At 41.5% G+C, this 19,401-nt stretch overlaps 1 protein-coding gene across 1 annotated transcript in view; it reads left to right on the plus strand.

Annotated features, from left to right (window-relative positions):
- The window catches only part of SNX24 (sorting nexin 24), a 91,554-nt gene that overhangs the window by 33,504 nt on the left and 38,649 nt on the right, over positions 1-19,401 (plus strand). Inside the window, exon 2 of the mRNA XM_075272526.1 lies at positions 15,602-15,685. Coding sequence (XP_075128627.1) covers positions 15,602-15,685 — 84 coding nt within the window. The remainder of the gene's footprint in view (positions 1-15,601; positions 15,686-19,401) is intronic.

The raw sequence follows: 19,401 nt of genomic DNA on the forward strand, positions 1-19,401 counted from the left end.
AGGGCAGTTTTGAAGCTGCTAGAGTTGGGCACTAATCGGATTGTTCTGGGTAAAGACCTTGATCGGGAATCTCTAATCTGGGTTGTAACACTAAACACAGTGGTTGAAGAGACATTTGGACAGTTTAGAGCAGGGGTGGGAAATTAATTTTCCCATGGGGCCACATGAGAAATTGTAACGGTTCTAGAGGGCCATGCTCGTCGCACCAAATTTAGCTCCACCCACTTCTCCGCTGACTCCGCTCATTCTCAGTCATTTTTCCATGTGCCCCGCAAAGTAAAATCCTCCTACAGTCACCCTAACATTATTCCCCCCAAATTAAAACTTTTAACTCCAAATGTCCCACAGTATTAAGTCTCTCTCCTGGTGCCCCAGTATAAACCAGCAGAAACATTAAACTGGGGCAACTGGAGGGGGACATTAAACTGGTGGCAACTAGAGGCAGACATGGCCCCCTCCAGCTACCCCTCATGGTTTAATATCCTCCTCCAGCTGCCCCAGTTTAATGCCACCCTCCATCTGCCCCTTAGTTTAATGTCCCCCCTACATGTGCATTCAGTTTAACTGCCCCCCTACATCTGCCCCTAGTTCCCCCTCTTGCTCACACATGCTGTCTCTTCTCTCTTTATTATCCAGCAGCCCCCATTGCCGGCAGCTTGCAGAAAGCACACAGTCCCGTGTGGCTCCGCCCACTAATGAGTCATAGCCTATCCTGGTGATAGGCTGCGATGACATCATCACAGGTCCTTCAAAAACCTTCCATTAGCTATGCGGGCCGGATAGAAGCAGTCAGAGGGCCGGATGTGGCCCGCGGGCCGCACATTGCCCAGGTCTGGTTTAGAGGATAGACTCCCAACCATCTGACAACATGAAGTGTCATTCCTCTTCGTGATGCCCCTTATTTCATCTTAAAGATGAAGTGAATGGCACTGTCTAATAAACAAGTTACGATTAATACAATCTAATTGGAGCGTTCAATTGCTTTGGTTTGTGGGAACAGTAAAATGGATCCTGTAAGGCCAACTTGCATAACTCTGCAACCCTTTACAGTTGACTCTTACAAAAAATCTATAGTGCTATTATGGAAATAGCCAAAATAAAGCTAGTGGTAGAAAACCAGTCTTCAGGGATGTAGTCATAGTGCTACAGGCATGCTTTCAGCAACCCAGCAGTCTTCTCCCCTGTCCGTGTATCCCTGTCAGTTTCATTCAGTCTCCAGTGATGTGGTCTTTAGATGCGGCAAATCAAGTTTCAAGTAAATCTGATAAGAAGTGTAGATAACTACAATAGCTACAGTTGTGCAGAATATTTTGATATAAAAAGTTGGAACTATAATCCTTTATAGCTGAGCATTGCATATGAACTTTTTCTCACCTGGAGAGATCTTTCACTCAACCTTAGATATACAGGGTGGCCATAATATAACCTCAGGTGTTTGGAGTGGTGTGCAGGCTGACCCAATGGAGGGAATTGCCTGAAAATTTGTATGTGTGCTAATCAAGGCATGGGTAAACGAACGGCATGAAGAAGAAAAAAAAACTAAAAATCATCACCAACTGCTTCTTCGTGACAATGACACCCGCGTGACATTTGCATTAATGTTTCTGGCCAGAGTGGAAGTGAATACCAATTGGCCATGGTATATCCTGTGGAGCGACAAAGCGCATTTTTACCTGAATGGAATGGTCAACACACAGAACTGTTGCATATGGGCCACCGAAAACCCGCGTGCGCTCGAGGGGGTTCTGCTGCATTCGCCCAAGGTGACCGTTTGGTGTGGGTTCACCTCATCATTCATGATCGGATTGTTCTTTTTGGAAGATTTGGGCCCAACTGGGGTTGCCACCTGTTCCGTCACAGCAGCGAGGTAACGGACAATGCTGGAAACAATAGTCGTTCCCCAACTCCAACAGCGGCAGTGTCAGCCTGCACACGACTCCAAACACCTGAGGTTATATAATGGCCACCCTGTATTACAGACTTCTTCACTGCTGTGCGAACGTCAAGGATAGTGCCATAGAAAACACATTATTGGAAGGAGTATTTTTTTATTAATGAGCCACAACGGACTAGGAAACCTAAATGCTATATGTTTAACCCGGGTTAAATGAGACTGACTCTAGTTTTACGCTTGTGCTGGGGTTACCATCTTTTGGGTCCTCCTGGGGACCTGAAAACGGAAACCTAATATGCTTATAAAGCGGTTACCCACGGAAACTTGTGTACTCTATAAACTATCATGGGGTCTATTGGGTTTCTGCCTGAAAAATGCAAAGAGAAAAGTTCTGCTTGCACTTGCTCACCTCTCCTAGTCCTACGATCATTACACTCGGGGGGTCTAAAAAGACCGCCAGGTATAATGATAGCTGGGTTTGCGGGCCTGCAGCCTCACTTACTAATTCCCCCCCCCCCCTCTCCTGATCATAGCTGCCTCCGCAGAAGGGGAAGCGCTAGTAGCTGTGAGCAGGAGTGAGGATCTGTAACTAAACAGGGCCGTTACCTGCTGGAGCTACTCCAGCAGGTAACGGCCTATTAAAAAAAAAAAAATCATGTCCCGGGCCCTATAGTTACACTCCTGCCGTGAGCAGTTTATGAAGAAGTCCAAGCTGAACATTGAAAAATAGTGGTGCGATCGAACAACTCCACAGCCCTACTATTTTTGTTTAAAGAGAACATTTCACCTCCTCCAGTTCTTTGGATCCTTTAATAGGTCTGGCTCCGCTTATTCCAGCACAGTTGGAATGTTTCTCTCACCATTCCTGAGCAATTGGCACTGCTAGTCCAGCAGGCTGATTAGGCTTCTAGCATCAGGTAGGCAGTTCCTGTCTACTCCAACCCAGGACCACCCACTTGACAGTGGATAGCCTAATTAGTATATCAGACACCTAAGCTAACAGCACAGATTATTTAGGAATGGTAGGAGCCAGAGGAAAAATTCTAGCTGCGCCAACATCAGTGGAATCTATTAAAGAATATGAAGAGTTGGAGTTGGTGAATATAGTGAAAGGTCCAATTTAATATGGTAGCCTCAAAAAACGGAAGTAAAGTCTAAGCAGGTCCAATTTACTGTCTTCATTCTACATTATTCAAGTTGGTGAGAATAAGATCTCAGAGCCTTGTAGTAAATTTTTCTCGACAACTCACCAACTAGTTTGCAAGTTCCCAAGTCTCCTTGATATAATCACATTGATAATTATTCTTGGTGCAAGTAATGTGTCTTCATTGTTCTGCTGATCAAGAGGGATTTGTGATATGTTAAGTGCTTTTGGCATGTTCTAATGAAGTTGTGTAGCATTTACCGTGAGTGTGAAGGAGCACAAAATGTCTTCACCTTATAGCGCCCGCCGTCTTCCTAAACAGTCTCATCTACTTCGTCAAATTGTTTTGTTCTGATCAATAAGCAGTTTTGTGTAGCCTTTCACTACTGTCAGATGTCATTGAGTGATGTAAATACACGTCAGAAGCTAGAACCTTGATAGCATGCCACGGCTGTCATTGCAGTCTGACAGGCAGCTCGCCTTATCTAGCACACTTCTGTGTATATGGTTGTGTGTAATAAATAATGGCAGTATACATGTACTGTGTAATATGTCTATAGGGAACATTCTTATGTCTTAAAAAAGACCTATAATAGAGTGGGAAGAAAGGTTTTATTACATTATTATTTGTATATATTGGATCAAACACACTGAAAAAGAAAATCCTACTAAATCTTGAAGTGTCATAATGGGACAACTTGTACAGTGAAGATGACATTCCTAACATTCTCTATGCTGGGTGTATTCTTTTACTTTGCTATTTTTTTTGTGCCGGTTACCCAATGATGGATCTGCCAGAACAGACAATTATGGTATGTGCTATGTAATCGTTTTTGACAAATCCATTTTTTTTTAGTTAGCCAGATGCACAATGGGCGGCCACCAGGCACAGATGTGACTATAGTGTTCCACTTTTTTTTTTTTTAATTCTTTCATAATCTCTTGGGGAAAAAAAAAAAAAGCTTACAAATTTAGCACAAATTTAGGCAAGGTTGAAGTTCTCCACTCGGGTTCCTCCTCTGTAATGGTGACTATTCTATACAGTGACTGCCATCTAATACTACTTTTTCCCTGAATGACTGACTATGGCTTTTTTCCCGGCAAAATCAGTTGATTGTTGTGGTGCCAGGCTTGGGATCCGAGCAGTCAGCTGAGGCTTTATGGGATTACTCAGTAAGAGGTAGTCTCCGATCCAAGACTTTTACTAATCTTGAATATCCTGAAACAATAACTCATATTGCTGTTGCACACAAATACTTATTTCATCCTTTTTAGTTTTAGTATGGCCTAGATTCAGTTCTTTGTTATTTACAATGATGAGGAAGCCATGAAGGTGTCCATTTCACTTGGGGCAACCACGGTTTAATGGCAGCGCCGCTGTTGATGGACTAGTTGGGCCTTGGGATGGTTATTTAAACTTTTGACAAGTGTTCCTGAGAGGTGACACCTAAAGTTATTTTCACACGTTCTTGTTTTGTGGCTGTTGAAGTTTGATAATGTGTATGACCAGCCAGTGGTGAACGTGAACCCTGGGGCACCTAGTTTTATCATCTCCCCTTTGTCCCGATTGCTGTGAGTTCATTTGTATTTGTGTACTGGTCACTGATAGCAAAGCCATTATGACACCTCAAACTTCTCTCTATCTAAAGAATTTCCACAGGCTGTGTGCAAAAATAACTTCAACTTGGTTCAACTTTTTCACACTGACAAACGTAGAAAAAATTGCATAGTAATGTAACCAAATGTCAGAGCCACTTACCCTCTGTAGTCTATTGACAAGAAAGTTAGTCCTTTATCTATAGAGTCCCATATTTATTGCCTAGTTAGACAGGTCTTACTCCTTGTGCACAGGTTCAAAGTATAATAATAAACTGCCTGGATTCTAAAGAATGCTAAAAAACAAGTTTATTAATAACGAATTAGAGTAGTGGGACCTAATTCACATAAACGTTCAGGCGTTTGGCGAGCCAGACGTCTAAGTGGTGCTGAGAACCGTAGGTAGCTAAAGTGCAGGGTGTAATTCATTTATCCTCTGCAGTAAAATGCCCAGCGCTCATCACCACCACCACATAAAGCAGAAGTATATTGAGACCCCAACCCAGACTGATACAAAGGCGCTTATTCTAGTGGAAAACGTTCTTGTACCCTGTTTGTGTATCATCCATTTAAAGATACACCAGTGCTTTTTTTGCACACAGTACATACACGTTGATGTAAAGCCGATAATTACATTGAAAAATACCTTTGTGACTTCGGAAGCATATTTGTGTATTGAAAAATCCATCCATTCCTCTTTTTGTACATGTTACCACTGGAGTATAATATCCCCAGTTTCATCAGAGCTGCGACCCTGTAATTTGCTACAAATCATTTCACTAGCAACGTCTGTTTTCCCCACGCCCCTTCATTTTCCCCACATTTAAACAGTCCCTGCAGCTTAAACATTTTTGAAAATATGAATAACTAGCAATACCCGCGACTTTGTCCACAGCCTGGTTCCTGCTCTGCCCGACAAACCTGCAGCGCAGCCCCGGCCGGCCTCCATTGCCCTGCGGCCGCCGAGACCCTTGCCTCCCCTTCCCACCACGCGTGACCCTGGGCCCCCGCTCCGACCCCGGCCCACCCTGGCCTCCCATTTCTCACCTCCAAACGCGACCCCGGCCTTCTCCCCTCCGAAACACGACCCTGGCCCAACCACCCCAGCCTCCCCCCATCGGAGACCCCGACTTTCCCTCCCCCCCATCGGAGACTCCGGCTTTCACTCCCCCTCCCCCCTGCCATCCACTACCCTGTTCCCCCCCCCACCGCCAGACACAACCCCGGCTTCCCCCCGAGCCCCCCCCATCCATCCCCCCTTCCCCCTTGATGGATGCTGCAAAGATGTCCAGGAGAGGTGACGCAAGGTAAGTATAAGTGTTTATTTTTCATCACCTCCCTTGGACCTCCAATTACCGTATTTTTCGGACTATAAGACGCACTTTTTTCCCCCCAAATTTGGGGGGAAAAGAAGGGTGCGTCTTATAGTCCGAATGTGGCGCCTGGCACCCGCTGTAATAGAGAGGCGGATGTCGGCAAGGGATAGATGCAGGTGCCGGGGCCTGAGACATCGCTGCGCTTTAAAAATATATAATAAAAATATGAAATAAATAAAAGTTCTAAATCACCTCCTGTCCCTAGAATATATATATAAAAGTAGAAAATCATATATCATAAACCACCGGGTTTTTTTTCAATACAAGGTGATCTAAGCAATAGATATTCCCCAAAATGGTATAACTAAAAAGTACATCTGGCCCCGCAAAAAAAAACACTCTATGCATCCCCGTACAGCTGCAGGGTCACCTGTCATTGTGGCCTTGCAGCTGTTGCAAAACTACAACTCCCATATATTAAATATTTTACCATTTTTTGCTTCAAAAATTTTTTTCCCTATTTTCCTCCTCTAAAACCTAGGTGCGTCTTATAGTCCTGATGTGACTGCAGATTATAATAATATCACTTCTGTTTCTATCCGAACAAATTTAGTATGCAATGAACTGAGGGTCATACCTCATGAATATTCACAAAACAAATCTCATGAAGATTGCCCATAAATATGACTATGAAAGTAGGAACTTTCTATGGTCTGGTACATACAGTGTCTTGCAAAAGTATTGATACTGCTTGAATTTTTTCACATTTTGTCACCTTACAGCCACATACTTAAATGTATTTTATTGAGTTTTTAACCTTTAAGTACTATCATGGTGTCTATCATAATGATAGGTGTATGATAGTGGTGTATGATGGACAACATGATAGTACTTAAGGGTTAAGTGATAAACAACACAAAATAGCAGATAGTTGTGAAGTGGAAAGAAAATGATACATGGTTTTCAAAAATGTAATTAAATAAAAATCTGAAAAGTGTGAGATGCAAAAGTATTCAGCCCCCTGTACTCTGATACCCCTAAATAAAATCCAGTGCAATCAAGTCCTTCAGAAGTCACTTAATTAGTAATCAGCTGTGAGTAATTTACTATCCGTATCTGGTTCTGTGAAGGCGACTAGTGAACAAACAGCATTATGAAGACCACGGAACTCTCCAGACAGGTCAGAGATAAAATTGTGGAGAAGTTTAAAGCAGGGTTAGGCTGCATTCACACAGAGTAACGCCAGGCGTCATTTGTGTGTAATTTGTGTGTCTTTTATGGCCGTCATAAAACGTTTACATAGAGTTCTATAGGAAAAGACGGCCGTCATTTACGGCCGTCATTGTAATGACGGCCGTAAATGATGGCAGTAAAATCCTCATTCACCGCCGTACATGCGAGCGCTGCGGAAGGCTCCCGAACACTTCCCATTCACTTCAATGGGAGCGCTCGTAACGCTTGTAAAGCCGGCGTTACGAGCGCTCCATTTGAAGTGAATGGGAAGTGTTCTGGAGCCTTACACAGCGCTCGCGTGTATGGCTGTAAATGAAGATTTTTACAAGCCTGGCGTTACTCCGTGTGAAGGCAGCCTTAGGCTATAAAAACACATCCCAATGAGCACAGGGCAATCCTGGAAGAAAACCTGTTGGAGGCTCCAAAAGACTTGAGACTGGGACGGAGATTCACCTTCCAATGACAAGACAATGACCCCAAACGTAGAGCCAGAGCTACAGTGGAATGGTCGCGATCAGGGGTCCTCAAACTTTTTAAACAGTGGGCCGGAGGCAGAGCAGGTCGCACAGACATCGGGAGCGGTGCCCTCCAATAGGTAAAGTGAAGTGCGCTCCATGGCCTGGCCTGAGCTCCCCAGGAGCTTCATTATAAATGCACGCCTGCCGGCGTTGTCGGTGGGGCCAGACAGAAGTGCTTGGCAGGCCGCATGTGGCCTACAGGCCGCAGTTTGAGGACCCCTGGTCTGGATCAAAGAATATTCATGAGTTACAATGGCCCATTCAAAGTCCAGACCTAAATCCCATTGAGCATCTGTGGCAAGACATGAAAATTGCTGTTCATAGACACTCTCCATCCAATCCGACTGAGCTTGAGCCATTTTGCAAAGACGACTGGGCAAAAATCTCAGTCTCTAGATGTTCATAGCTGGTAGAGATGTTCTCATTCTAATTTGGGGAATGTCTATTGCTTGGATCACTTTTATATGTTTTCTAGAGAAAGTGGGGTCATTTGCATTTTATTTTATAGAAATAATAATAATAAAAATTATTAGTATTTTTTTTTTTCTAACTGTAATTTTTAGACCCTTTGGAGTATTGAACCCCATGGGGTCTGATCACTAATTCCGTGCCTTGTAAAGTAGTGGCACTTACATATAAGTAATGCAAGTGTATACCAGAAAAGCCTGGGAACCTTCATGTCTTCTTTCCCCGTTCCTCTATGGGCTAGTTCACACGTGAGTATAAGGGGAGGTTTTTGACAGCAGATTTCGCGTCCAAAACCTCCCCTTATAATGGTGGTCTATGGAGACTGCCGGGCTTCTGTTCTCCGCTAGCGGCGAGCTGCTGCTAGCGGAGAAAAGAAAGGACATGTCCTTTCTTCAGGCGGAAGCCGCACAGGCTCAGCTGCGCAGCTTCCGCCCCCGGCAGCTCCCTCCTATGTCGGCTTATTCATTTGAGCCGACAGCAGAGGGTTAAGCCGCGACAGCGATGGTCGCGGCGGGCGGGTTTTGACAAGAGAGAGACGCGTCTCGCCGCGTCTCTCTCTGTGTCAAAACCCGCGCGGGCAGTTCACGTGTGAAGTAGCCCTATCTCTGGTCACGAGTGGTATTTTTTGTGCTGACCTCACCACTTTTTCGAAAGTGAGCTCGGTTGTTTGAGGATGATGCTATATTCACTTTTATTTTTTCCGCAGAATTGGTGCATTCGTGAATTAAAGGGATATTCCCACAAACATTCAATTGTAATCAATTAAAATGTAATATTTTTTGCAAATGTAAATAATTAAAATTTTTTGCATACATTTAAAGATTTTTTTCTAATTGTCTTTGTTGTTGTCTGTGGTCTTGATCATTTGGATCAGATCATATGGATATGACCTTGAATGCAGGACCCATCTTAAAGGGGCAACTAAAAGTAAAAATCTTTCCACAATAAATTAGCAGTTTTAAAGATTTTTTTTCTGAACCATCTTCGTGACGGTCTCTTGTTCTCAGGAACTTTCTTTGGTCTGATTTCCTTGCTGTGGTCAGATTATTTTCTCATGCATACACTGTCCCTGCCTGGTAACCCGTCCACAATAAGGAAATCATGGCTGGGTTTCTGACCAGACCATAGAAAGTTCCTGAGTTCAAGGTCATATCCATTGTCTATAAATGGATCCATCTGCTGTAGTTCAGGGTATAGAAGCGGACATCCCATTTTACCAGTCTGAATTGTCTGTGCTCTTATGTGGACATGTTCACATTCCTCTCTGTGTATTACACTGGTCTTGATGAATTTTCCCCCAAGGTGTTAATCTTTTGGCTGATCAGGATGTGCGTGTGTACATTATATATATATATATATATATATATATATATATATATATATATATATATATGCATTACGTACATGAATGTGTTCTTCTTTTCCCCTGTAGTCCTTGTCTGTTCAAGGTATAGGAGTGGACATCCCATTTCACCATGCAGAGTTTCCTGTCCCCTCGTGCGGACACATTCGCGCTCCTCTCTATGTATTACGCCTTTGGAGATACAGACTAGTGGCTCAGTAATTGCTTTCTTGAATCTGCCCTTAATAATTACATTTAGTAAGGCTGTATTGAAAATTAGAAAGGCAGAGACTAATAGAAAACTAGATTTTTCACTGAATTAGAAAGCAAGACAATCCATATATTGACAAGACTTCAGGTTGAGAGGGATCAAGAAAACTGTTTTGGACTGTCTGTGCAGGGAGTCGGTGCTGTCCTGATACACAGTGGCATCTGCATTTTATCAAGGTAAAGATGTCTTGATGTGATCTCATGTAAATGGGTGTCAGGGCTGCCGCAGATAGAAGTCAGGCTGTAATTCTTTGTAAATTGAGGGAGAATTCTCTCCTCGTCGCTGGTTAATTTCTAGTAGGAACATGCATTTTACTAATGAGATACAGAATGAGCGCAGAAAAACTGTAGTAAATGATTCCGTGTATAGGAATACTTTTCATGGGAATTTCGTTCTTCAATGAACTTTCTTCTGCACAATGATTAAGAAGTTATTAAAGGGACGACCCTTGTTTAATGTCTTCTTCTTCTTCCTATTGATCAGGGAGAAGAGAGGGACTTTTTGTACTAGGACCCCTTACTCACATCACTGGATAAGTCTGTCTAATGCACCAGGGGTGCTGTTATCTGTAGTGCTTCTCCAAAGTTGGGTGTGCTTTTATTCTTTTCTTTAATCCATAGGCCATAATAGGACATTGGAAATGGGAATGTCCAACATACATAACTAACTAGCTTACTTTAGATGGGTTTAGGATTTCTTGCTATAAAATGCATATAGTCAGCAACGAGGATCTGTCAGGGCTCTAACTTATTCCATTTCTTTCTTCCCACTGCATAGTTATGACATGGCATAGAGTAAAGTAATAACATTGCAGGCTATCTGGAGTCTTGTACATGAAGCTCAGTAATAAAAGCATGGCAAACCACATGTATGTTCTCCCGTGTTTCCTCTGGCTATTCCGGTTTCCTCAGTCTCTCCAAAGACATTTTGATAGAGAATTTAGATTGTGAGCCCTACTTGAGATAGTAAGTGATGACCAAGTGCTGCAGAACATCTTTTTGTTATATAAGCAAGAGAAATAACTAAAATACTAAGGGGTTGTTCACACTACCGTTGTTAATGTCCGTTGCTGTCTTCCGTCATAGGATGACAGCAATGGAAATTAAACTGCTGCAGGGAACGAGGACAGAATCCTGCATGCACAACTTTATCTTCCCTTACCAAGGTAAACAAACATGAAGGAAGATAGCTTCTGTCATGTTGTTTGCCTTAGTGTCAATGGGAACGGACACAGAATCAGCCTGTGTTCGTTCTCTGCAACAATTTAATGTTCGTTACTGTCATCTTATGACCGAAGACAGCAATGGACATTAACAACGGTAGTGTGAACTCCCCCTAAATCTGTGTGTATGTCAAGGTTCACGGACCCCACCAATTCTACATCAGGAGAATTGCATATACTTTTTATATAGCAAATTGTATCTGTTGATGAAAATCTTTTTTATTGAGCACAACATTCCCATTTTTGTAGATTCTCCCAGAATGCATTTCTAGCTTTCTCCTCTCGGTTACATGTGACTAGAAGGAACAGCTGGTAGAACACACAGAAAATGTGTTGACTTGCAAAAGCTAAGAGTCATTGTTCCAGAAGCAAAGCCAAGGTACAAATTGTCTGATGATGATAGATCATGTAACGTGAAATGGTCTTTGTTTGGGGGTGAAAAATCAATGCCAAATCTCTTGGAACTGATCCTCTCTTTTTTATCACACACAATGAATTGAGGCCCTGGAAAGAAATATGCTGATTCCAGATGTTGTCTGACAGAGATACATAGGAGAGAGCATGCTCGGATTAGTTTTCCATCGGTGCATTTTATCATTGTTGTTTTGTTTATTGTATTTTTTGTTATTTGTTAAATAAATATCAGTTTTTGTTCTGGCCTTTACTCCTATAAGGTGAAGTTCTGAACTTCTATCACCTGCACTTTGCAACATGTTAGACCCCATGTTTTAGAGAGTATCCCCAATTCTAAAACAACTTTTCATAAATGAATTGTACACATTAATTTAAGAAACTTTGTAATATATTTTATTAAAGAAAAGTGATTTGATCTCCAATGATCAGGCTGAATTACTTCTAACATAGGAGCGTATGGAGAGTGGAGGAGGAGACTGCTGGAAAAGAAACACACGGCTGATACACTTAGTAACTATGGTAGCTCTTTTGGCTTCATTGTCCTAGTGAGATAATGCTCTGCCACTGTACAGGGTGAGGCAATAAATCATTTACTAGCCAGCCACAGCCTCCTTCTCCTCCCTTCCCTTCTCTGGTGTTTCTTATATTCACCTGTACTATTCATTTATAATTTATATTTGGAGTTTCTCTTTAAAGAGGACCTTTCACCTCCAGGAGCACATGTGGTGTAATACACCGCTAGAAAGCCAACAGTGCACTGAATTTAACGCACTATTGGCTTTCCTGTTCTGTGCCCCTGGTGAAGAGCTATCTGTGCTGGTACCATAGCTCTTCACTGTCAAAAGGGCGTTTCTGAAAGTCAATCAGGAACGCCCTTCCTCACAGTAGCGTCTATTGCTCTGTACTGTGAGAGTGGTTAAGAACACCTCCTTCCCCTACTGATAGTACTTGTCCATAGACGAGGACTGGGAGGGTGGGGGTGGCGTTCCTCACCGCTTAGCATCATCCCTGGGTGGTAAGGAAATCCTCCTCTCATATTACAGCACAGTAGACACTACTGTGAGGAGGGGCATTCCTGACTGACTGTCAGAAACGCCCTTCTGACAGTGAAGAGCTATGGTACCGGCACTGATAGCTCTTCCCTGGGGGGCACAGAACGTGAAAGCTGATGAATTCAGCGCACTGTCGGCTTTCTAGCGGTGTATTACACTGTATGTGCCCTAGAAGGTGAAAGGTCCTCTTTAGTGCAGCACACACTTGGGTGAAGAAGCGCCATATCGTTAACTTTTTTCCCCTATACACAGGAATAAATTGCATATTGTTGAGGTCCTGTTGGGCCACCCACCAATCACGAGAACAGGGTCTTCTGCGTACAACTTTCAATGAAGTGAACAGTGGACAGACACTCCGTCACTCCATGTTGATCACACAATTCTTTGGATTTTGTGTACTTTCCATGTTTGATTGGTTTTTCACGTCTGTTCAAAAAGAATCGAAATCTTCCCCCCTTCCAAAAGTAATTTTGTCTGTATTGGCCTGAATTCACCCAGATTTTAGCATTTCTGTTGTGCGAAAATGGTAGCAGTTCCGGAGCCGTTATTTGAGCAGACAAAACTCCAAATTACAGTATCCTGCACTATATTGTCTGTCGTTTTTGACAGATCCTGTGACAGAGGCTCCAGCTGTGATCTGAGCCTAATACATTGCATATTATCTGACCATTGTACAGTAGATAAGGTGCACACGTATATTCTTAATGATTTGCTGGCAGATAGAATTGTTATATGCATAGACATTTCCTCATAACAGGCTTTGTTTTTCGGTGTGTAATTCTTCATTCTTTACTTTGGCTTCTTACTTTTTTGTAAACCAATTTCCTCATATTGTTGAGCAGACATAGTCTGCACTTTTTCAGGTTTAATAGATTTAAAATCCATGTATGTTTGTGAATGGAAATGCTTCTCCTATAGTGTAAGTGGAAACTTTTATGTCTGAGAGATTATTCACAATTTGGTCATTAATAACAAATTATAATATATCATATGACGCAGAACACTGTATAACAGAGGATATACTGTAAATGTGAAATTCCATTGAAATTCAGTCATTGAAAGTTGTTCCTATTCAAGTGAATGAGTGTTGTGCTACAGTAGTGTGACTCAGTCACTACATAGTGTACAGAGCAATCTGCTTCCAGTTCTGTCCACTGTATAGTTCAGCTACTCTGGGCAGCCGCTGGTGCCCAATTAGTGGGATTTGGGACCACACATCTGATATTGATAATCTATTCCAGGAATAACATTAGAATAGTGCCACCTGTTGTTTATATTGAGCAGCCTTTCTGTGTCCAGCTCAATAAATGTGATGACAAGTTAAATATTCTTAGCCTTGCTCCATTCATTCCAGCACAGTTGGATTTTCTTTGTAGTCTCCACCAATTGCAAGCAGTCACTTTTATATTAGTTTCAACACCTAATCTGGTAATGAGACTGTGTACTGGCAAGTGGGTGGTCCTAGACTATATGCACAAGCCCAGGACCACCCACCTCCCAGTAGAGAGCCCTATTACCCTATTAGATGCTGAAGCTATTAGAAATGATTGCTCAGGATCAGCGGGCAGAGAAAAAATGCCAACTGCACTGAAGTCAGTGGAGAAATCCGTATTAAAGGATGGAGATGGAGAAGGTCCTCCTTACATTTCTGTAAAATTGTAGGTTTGTAGCAAAAAAATAAATATATATATATATATTTATTATTATTATTATTATTATATATATATATTTTAATAAACTCTGCAAAAACTAATAAATAATATTTAAATGGCATGATACTTTCTTTTTCTTTTTTTTTTTGCAATAAACACACCAATGTGCCATATAATAGGCATTGTACTTGTTGATGCATTTAGCAGGCAGTTGCCATTTAGTAACAGCAAGCAGAGATCTTGAAAAAGTGAAAATGAGAAAATGGAACTTGTATAACTTTTTGATCAGGGCTGGGGAGTTGGAGTCAGAACTAGATTTGCTTCATGTAGTCAGAAAAAAAAATTGCCGACAAAATAAAATGATTGAATTATTCTAAGCTTTTTAATATTGTATAATTAGATGTATAGTTTGTTACATATTTACTTTCATAGCAATTCAAATGCTGACTTTTCAATGGATTTGAAGATTTTTACTGCTTTTGACTGACCATGGCTGTCAACCATTATGGAGTCAGGAAAATAGTGGAGCCTGAGTCAGTGGTTCGGCCTACTAACTCCGCAGACCTGCTTTGCATTATACAATTTATTAGCCTTAAACTGTGAATGTTACAAAATGTTTTTCCTAGGCAGTACCATGCTGCAGCCGCATGAAGCAATTGTAGAAACTGTTCTGGCTCATTGGACATCTTCCTTTTAATAGGGAAATTTAGGATATCTCCCCGGGGATGAGGTCACTGACAGTTGTCAGGGTATTGTTTGAGGCATGCTATATTAGTTGTCATTTCAGATAGGGTTAGAACTTGCACTTCCAATTTTCCTGTGTCCCTTTCCATTTTTTTGGAGACCCCATCTGTGTAGCTTGTCACCTGTTCTGCGCTGTGACCCTATGACCCGAGTGTCACCAACATGTCGTATTGCCGGCTCCTAATTAGCGAGGCTGGAGATCCCTCTTTCCTCGCCCTGTAACCTTCCTGTAGTTGCCTGTATCAGCAAGTTCTGTCATAGATGTCACATGCAGAAAACATATGTTTGCACATTGTATTAGTACATTATAAATTATATGAGTGGCCCCAGATGAGTGTGGCGAGGACTGTGGAGGTCATAGAGAAATTAACCTGTCATGTCGTGGGCACATGCATTGTCGTGATGCAAATGTCTGTCTATGGCGAACATTTGTTTATAGATTGGGGAGCTGTATCATTAGTAATTTCCGAATCTACTACTATGACTACTACTACTAATGGGAAGGACTAGTACAGGGTATAGAGGGTATAGACATATCACATCGGTGACAACTGCTTTACTATGGAGAATTGCCTAAAGCAACCACATTACAATTTTCATTTTTCTATAGCAGAAGTTATAGAAAACACACAAGGCTTGGTGGGTAGGTAGTACAAGCACTTATAGCTCAAAATGGCCATGTATTTATATACTGTATAATCATCTAGTAACATGCAATTGTTGTCTTGTTCTTAGGTTTTTAGAATAGAAGTATTAGTAAACGGAAGAAAGCATTTTGTTGAGAAGAGATATAGTGAGTTCCATGCGCTCCATAAAAAGGTAAGTTGTCAGCAGATTCAATGTGTGTTTTGTCATGGTGATGTCATTATATGGCTTATTTGACAGTATGTTGTTATTTTACTGTCAGCAGTGGGTTGACTGAAGATACAGTATATTGAACATGACATGTCAGGTTCAATGACTGCACATGACCTTAAAGAGAGCCTGTCATGTTATAGGCGCTGTCACCCTGAACATTTTGGTATTTTGTCTACCCAAATCATTCAGCTATTGTAAAGATGGAAACCATTTTAGTGTTGATGCAAATTAGGATATACCAGCCAATACTGCATAGAGCAGACAGAAACCACAGCATTACCGCCCACTTGGCTAATACATCCTAATGTAGAGTATAAAAACAAAAGGACTTATATCTTTGGAATAGCTGAACGGTTTTGAACAAACAGACACCAAAATGCTCAGGGTGACAACACCTATCAGATGATGTATGTCATCAGGCTTTTTAGACTTGTTGACAGGTATCCTTCAAAAGGACTTGTCCATTTGCATTAATATAAGTGTTGGGAGTTTTAACTCCTTGGCTTTCTGCAAAGACTATAAGCAGACCCATGCCCTTTTGCCATAATCTTAATACATCATGCCATAAACAGCAAGACCTCTCACTATAATGCCGTGGGTATATTGATAGCCGGCTGCAGTTTATGCACACAAGCACACGAGTACAGCTTAGCCACCCTCCTTCACGTACACATGGTGGGAATTATCAGCCCTAGGTTTATCAGAGAGTGTTTATTGTAGTATTCAGCAGGATAAGCAAATCCAGACACATTTGTGTATCACCCACCCCGGAAGTGACCGTAATAGGGAACTTGAATATGGGGGTTGTGGGGTGGGGGATTCGCTACTAAAAACCTGCATTGATATTTTTTGATAGAAGTCGGATATCAATTACTATAGGTCCTCTTTCTACCTTCTTACTTATTATAGGGACACGTCCTGTTTTTATTCAGTATTTAATAAAAGCTACGTTTTAATAGTTTTTTCTTCTGTTGGGAGTTACCCAATTTGTCCAATATACATGTAATGTTCTCATTTTGTTCATATACATATATACATTTAACTGATCGCTATATAGTGAACCCACTAAAGTTGATGATAAAATATGACACTTGAGCAAGAAAGGGTTAGGGTTGGTGTAATATAATGTCCCATATAAGTAAGTAAATCTTAGTCTTAGAAGTGTGAACTGTGCTGACCACCCATACAGTAACTATTCGTCTCTTGGTCCTGCTGGACACCTGTATTGTCTCATGTTTGTCGTTCTTCATCCAGTGTAATTCATCACTCGCCCGCGTACACTGTCATGGACTTCAGCAGCTGTGATGATGGCCGCTTGAAAGCTTGACACATTTATAAAGTGAAGGAAAAGGATTTAGAGTTTTTGCCTTGACACTGATAAGTAATGAAAAAGAGCCCAGAGTGTAAATTCCATAGAGGCATGAAGCCACCGGGTTTAAGTCAGGCCTGATGTGGGGATTTCTAAATTATATTAATAGAAGTCAGGCCTGATGTCCGCACCATTCTTATTTTCAGTAATGCAGTAAGATAATGTTAGGTATGTAGTACAAAGGATTGGCTAGATTGGAGTGTTCCTGGAGTGTATCTGGAGTGTTCCTTTAATGGAAACGGGTTTTTCTGTAAAACCGGATAAGAGGCTTTGAATAGGTTAAAATAATGAAGGGTCCTGTACTCGGCCTTTAAAATGGCCACGCCATATGTTTATGGTCTCTCCCTCACTTTTCAGTGCCACAGTGACATCCTATCTCTCCATCTTGTGACCCCAGAGGTACATGATGTTAATTCTAGTGAAGATAATCTTACTGGTGGCTGTAATTGCAAATTACTCTCTCTTCTGGTCCTTAGATGTGTCATGTGACTAACACCGTCCAACTGAGAAAGCATCTTATGTGTAGATAGGTGGTAAGTTTCTCTAGTCATTCCCACAAGATTAAAATTGAGGCTCTCATAAGACGCCATGTCAGTTGGAAACTGTTATTGCTGGTCAGATGACACAGCTGAGGACCAGAAAAGTATGGATATCTCACAAATACAGCCACTAGTAACAAGGTTTTCCTCATTACAATTTACATCATGTGCCTTTTCTAATGAGTCAGAGATTAAAAAAAAAAAAAAAAAAATGTTGTATAAAGTTCTACTTTGTCACTTCAGCACCAGAGTAACTTTGGGGACTAGAAAATAAGTGGGACTGGTTTGGTTCTAAGAATAGTATTAAAATCTCCTTTAAAGAAACATGGGAAGTGATTGTTTGCAGTTTTTCTTGCACATTCAATAAAATTCACCAGAATATTGGGATATGAAATGCTTTAACCTGCAGACCTGAAATACTGTTGACTAAGAAATGTGTCTCATTCCTATTTCACCGTTTCCTACATTAACTGTCACTTTAGTATTCGGTGAACACATGTATCAGCAAGTGGTTTATTGAATAAAGATGACGTGTTTCGGGGTAACGGTGTCAATCAAAGAGCACCACCCCTTTCTCAGATTTTTACATTTTCAGCTGGATAGTGTGCAGTAAAGAGAACGCAGCGTTAGGCATCTATATAAAGCAAAAAAAAAACGCTTTGTTTTTTCAATTGTGATTCATCTTGTTGCAGTATCTTATTTATATATGTATTTATGGGTCACTCGTGTTTGGACCTGTGTATTAATTTATTGTTAATCTTTTAATAGATCTGAGGAAGGGGTGGTGCTTTTTGTTTGACACCGTTACCCCAAAACGTGTCATCTTTATTCAATAAGCCACTTGCTGGTACAAAGGGCAAAGCATGTATTTTTTTTTTTTGCTTTATATTGATACCGTATATACTCGAGTATAAGCCGACCCCCCTAATTTCACCACAAAAAACTGGGAAAACTTATTGACTCGAGTATAAGCCGAGGGGGGGGGAAATGCAGCAGCTACTGGAAAATTTCAAAAATTAAAATGGTCGGAGTTTTTGGGTGCAGTAGATGCTGGGGAAGGAGAGGGGCTGTTTTGGTTGTCTGTCTGCCCCTTCCCTGAGCTTGAGGACTGGGTTTTTTCTCCCCCCCCCCCCCCCACTTGGAATTCAGTCTGGCTGAATATAGGGTATCTGCAGTGCTTCTATTAACCCCTTCCTGACGGAACAGGAGCACTGCAGATCCCCTATATTCAGTAGACCGGGCACTGTCAGACACAGGGATACCTAATGTGTATGTGTTTCACAGTCATTTTCTACTTTTGTATGTATTCTAGGGAAAGGAGTGTTTTAGAACTTTTATGTTTTTAAAATCTTTTTTTTTTTCTTTTGCACTATTTTATGGGAGATTCTATACATTAATATTGTGGCTGATCATAGACTCCCCCCCCCCCCCCCCCCCCTCCTAAAAAAAAAAAAAAAAAAAAAAAAAAATATTTTTTTTTGCTGACTCAAGTATAAGCCGAGGGGGGCTTTTTCAGCACAAAAACTGGGCTGAAAAATTCGGCTTATACTCGAGTATATACGGTACCTAACGCTGCATTCTCTTTACTGTATGCTATCCAGCTGAAACTGTAAAGATCTGAGGAAGGGATGGTGCTCTTTGATCGACACAGTTACCCCGAAATGTGTAATCTTTATTCAGTAAACCGCTTGCTGATACATCTCATATTCACCGAATACTATTATTCTAAGAGGGAGCGCGCAACCGGGTTGTTTGTTGGGAGCATTCTT

Source organism: Leptodactylus fuscus, chromosome 1 (assembly GCF_031893055.1).
Source record: "Leptodactylus fuscus isolate aLepFus1 chromosome 1, aLepFus1.hap2, whole genome shotgun sequence".
NCBI lineage: Eukaryota > Metazoa > Chordata > Amphibia > Anura > Leptodactylidae > Leptodactylus > Leptodactylus fuscus.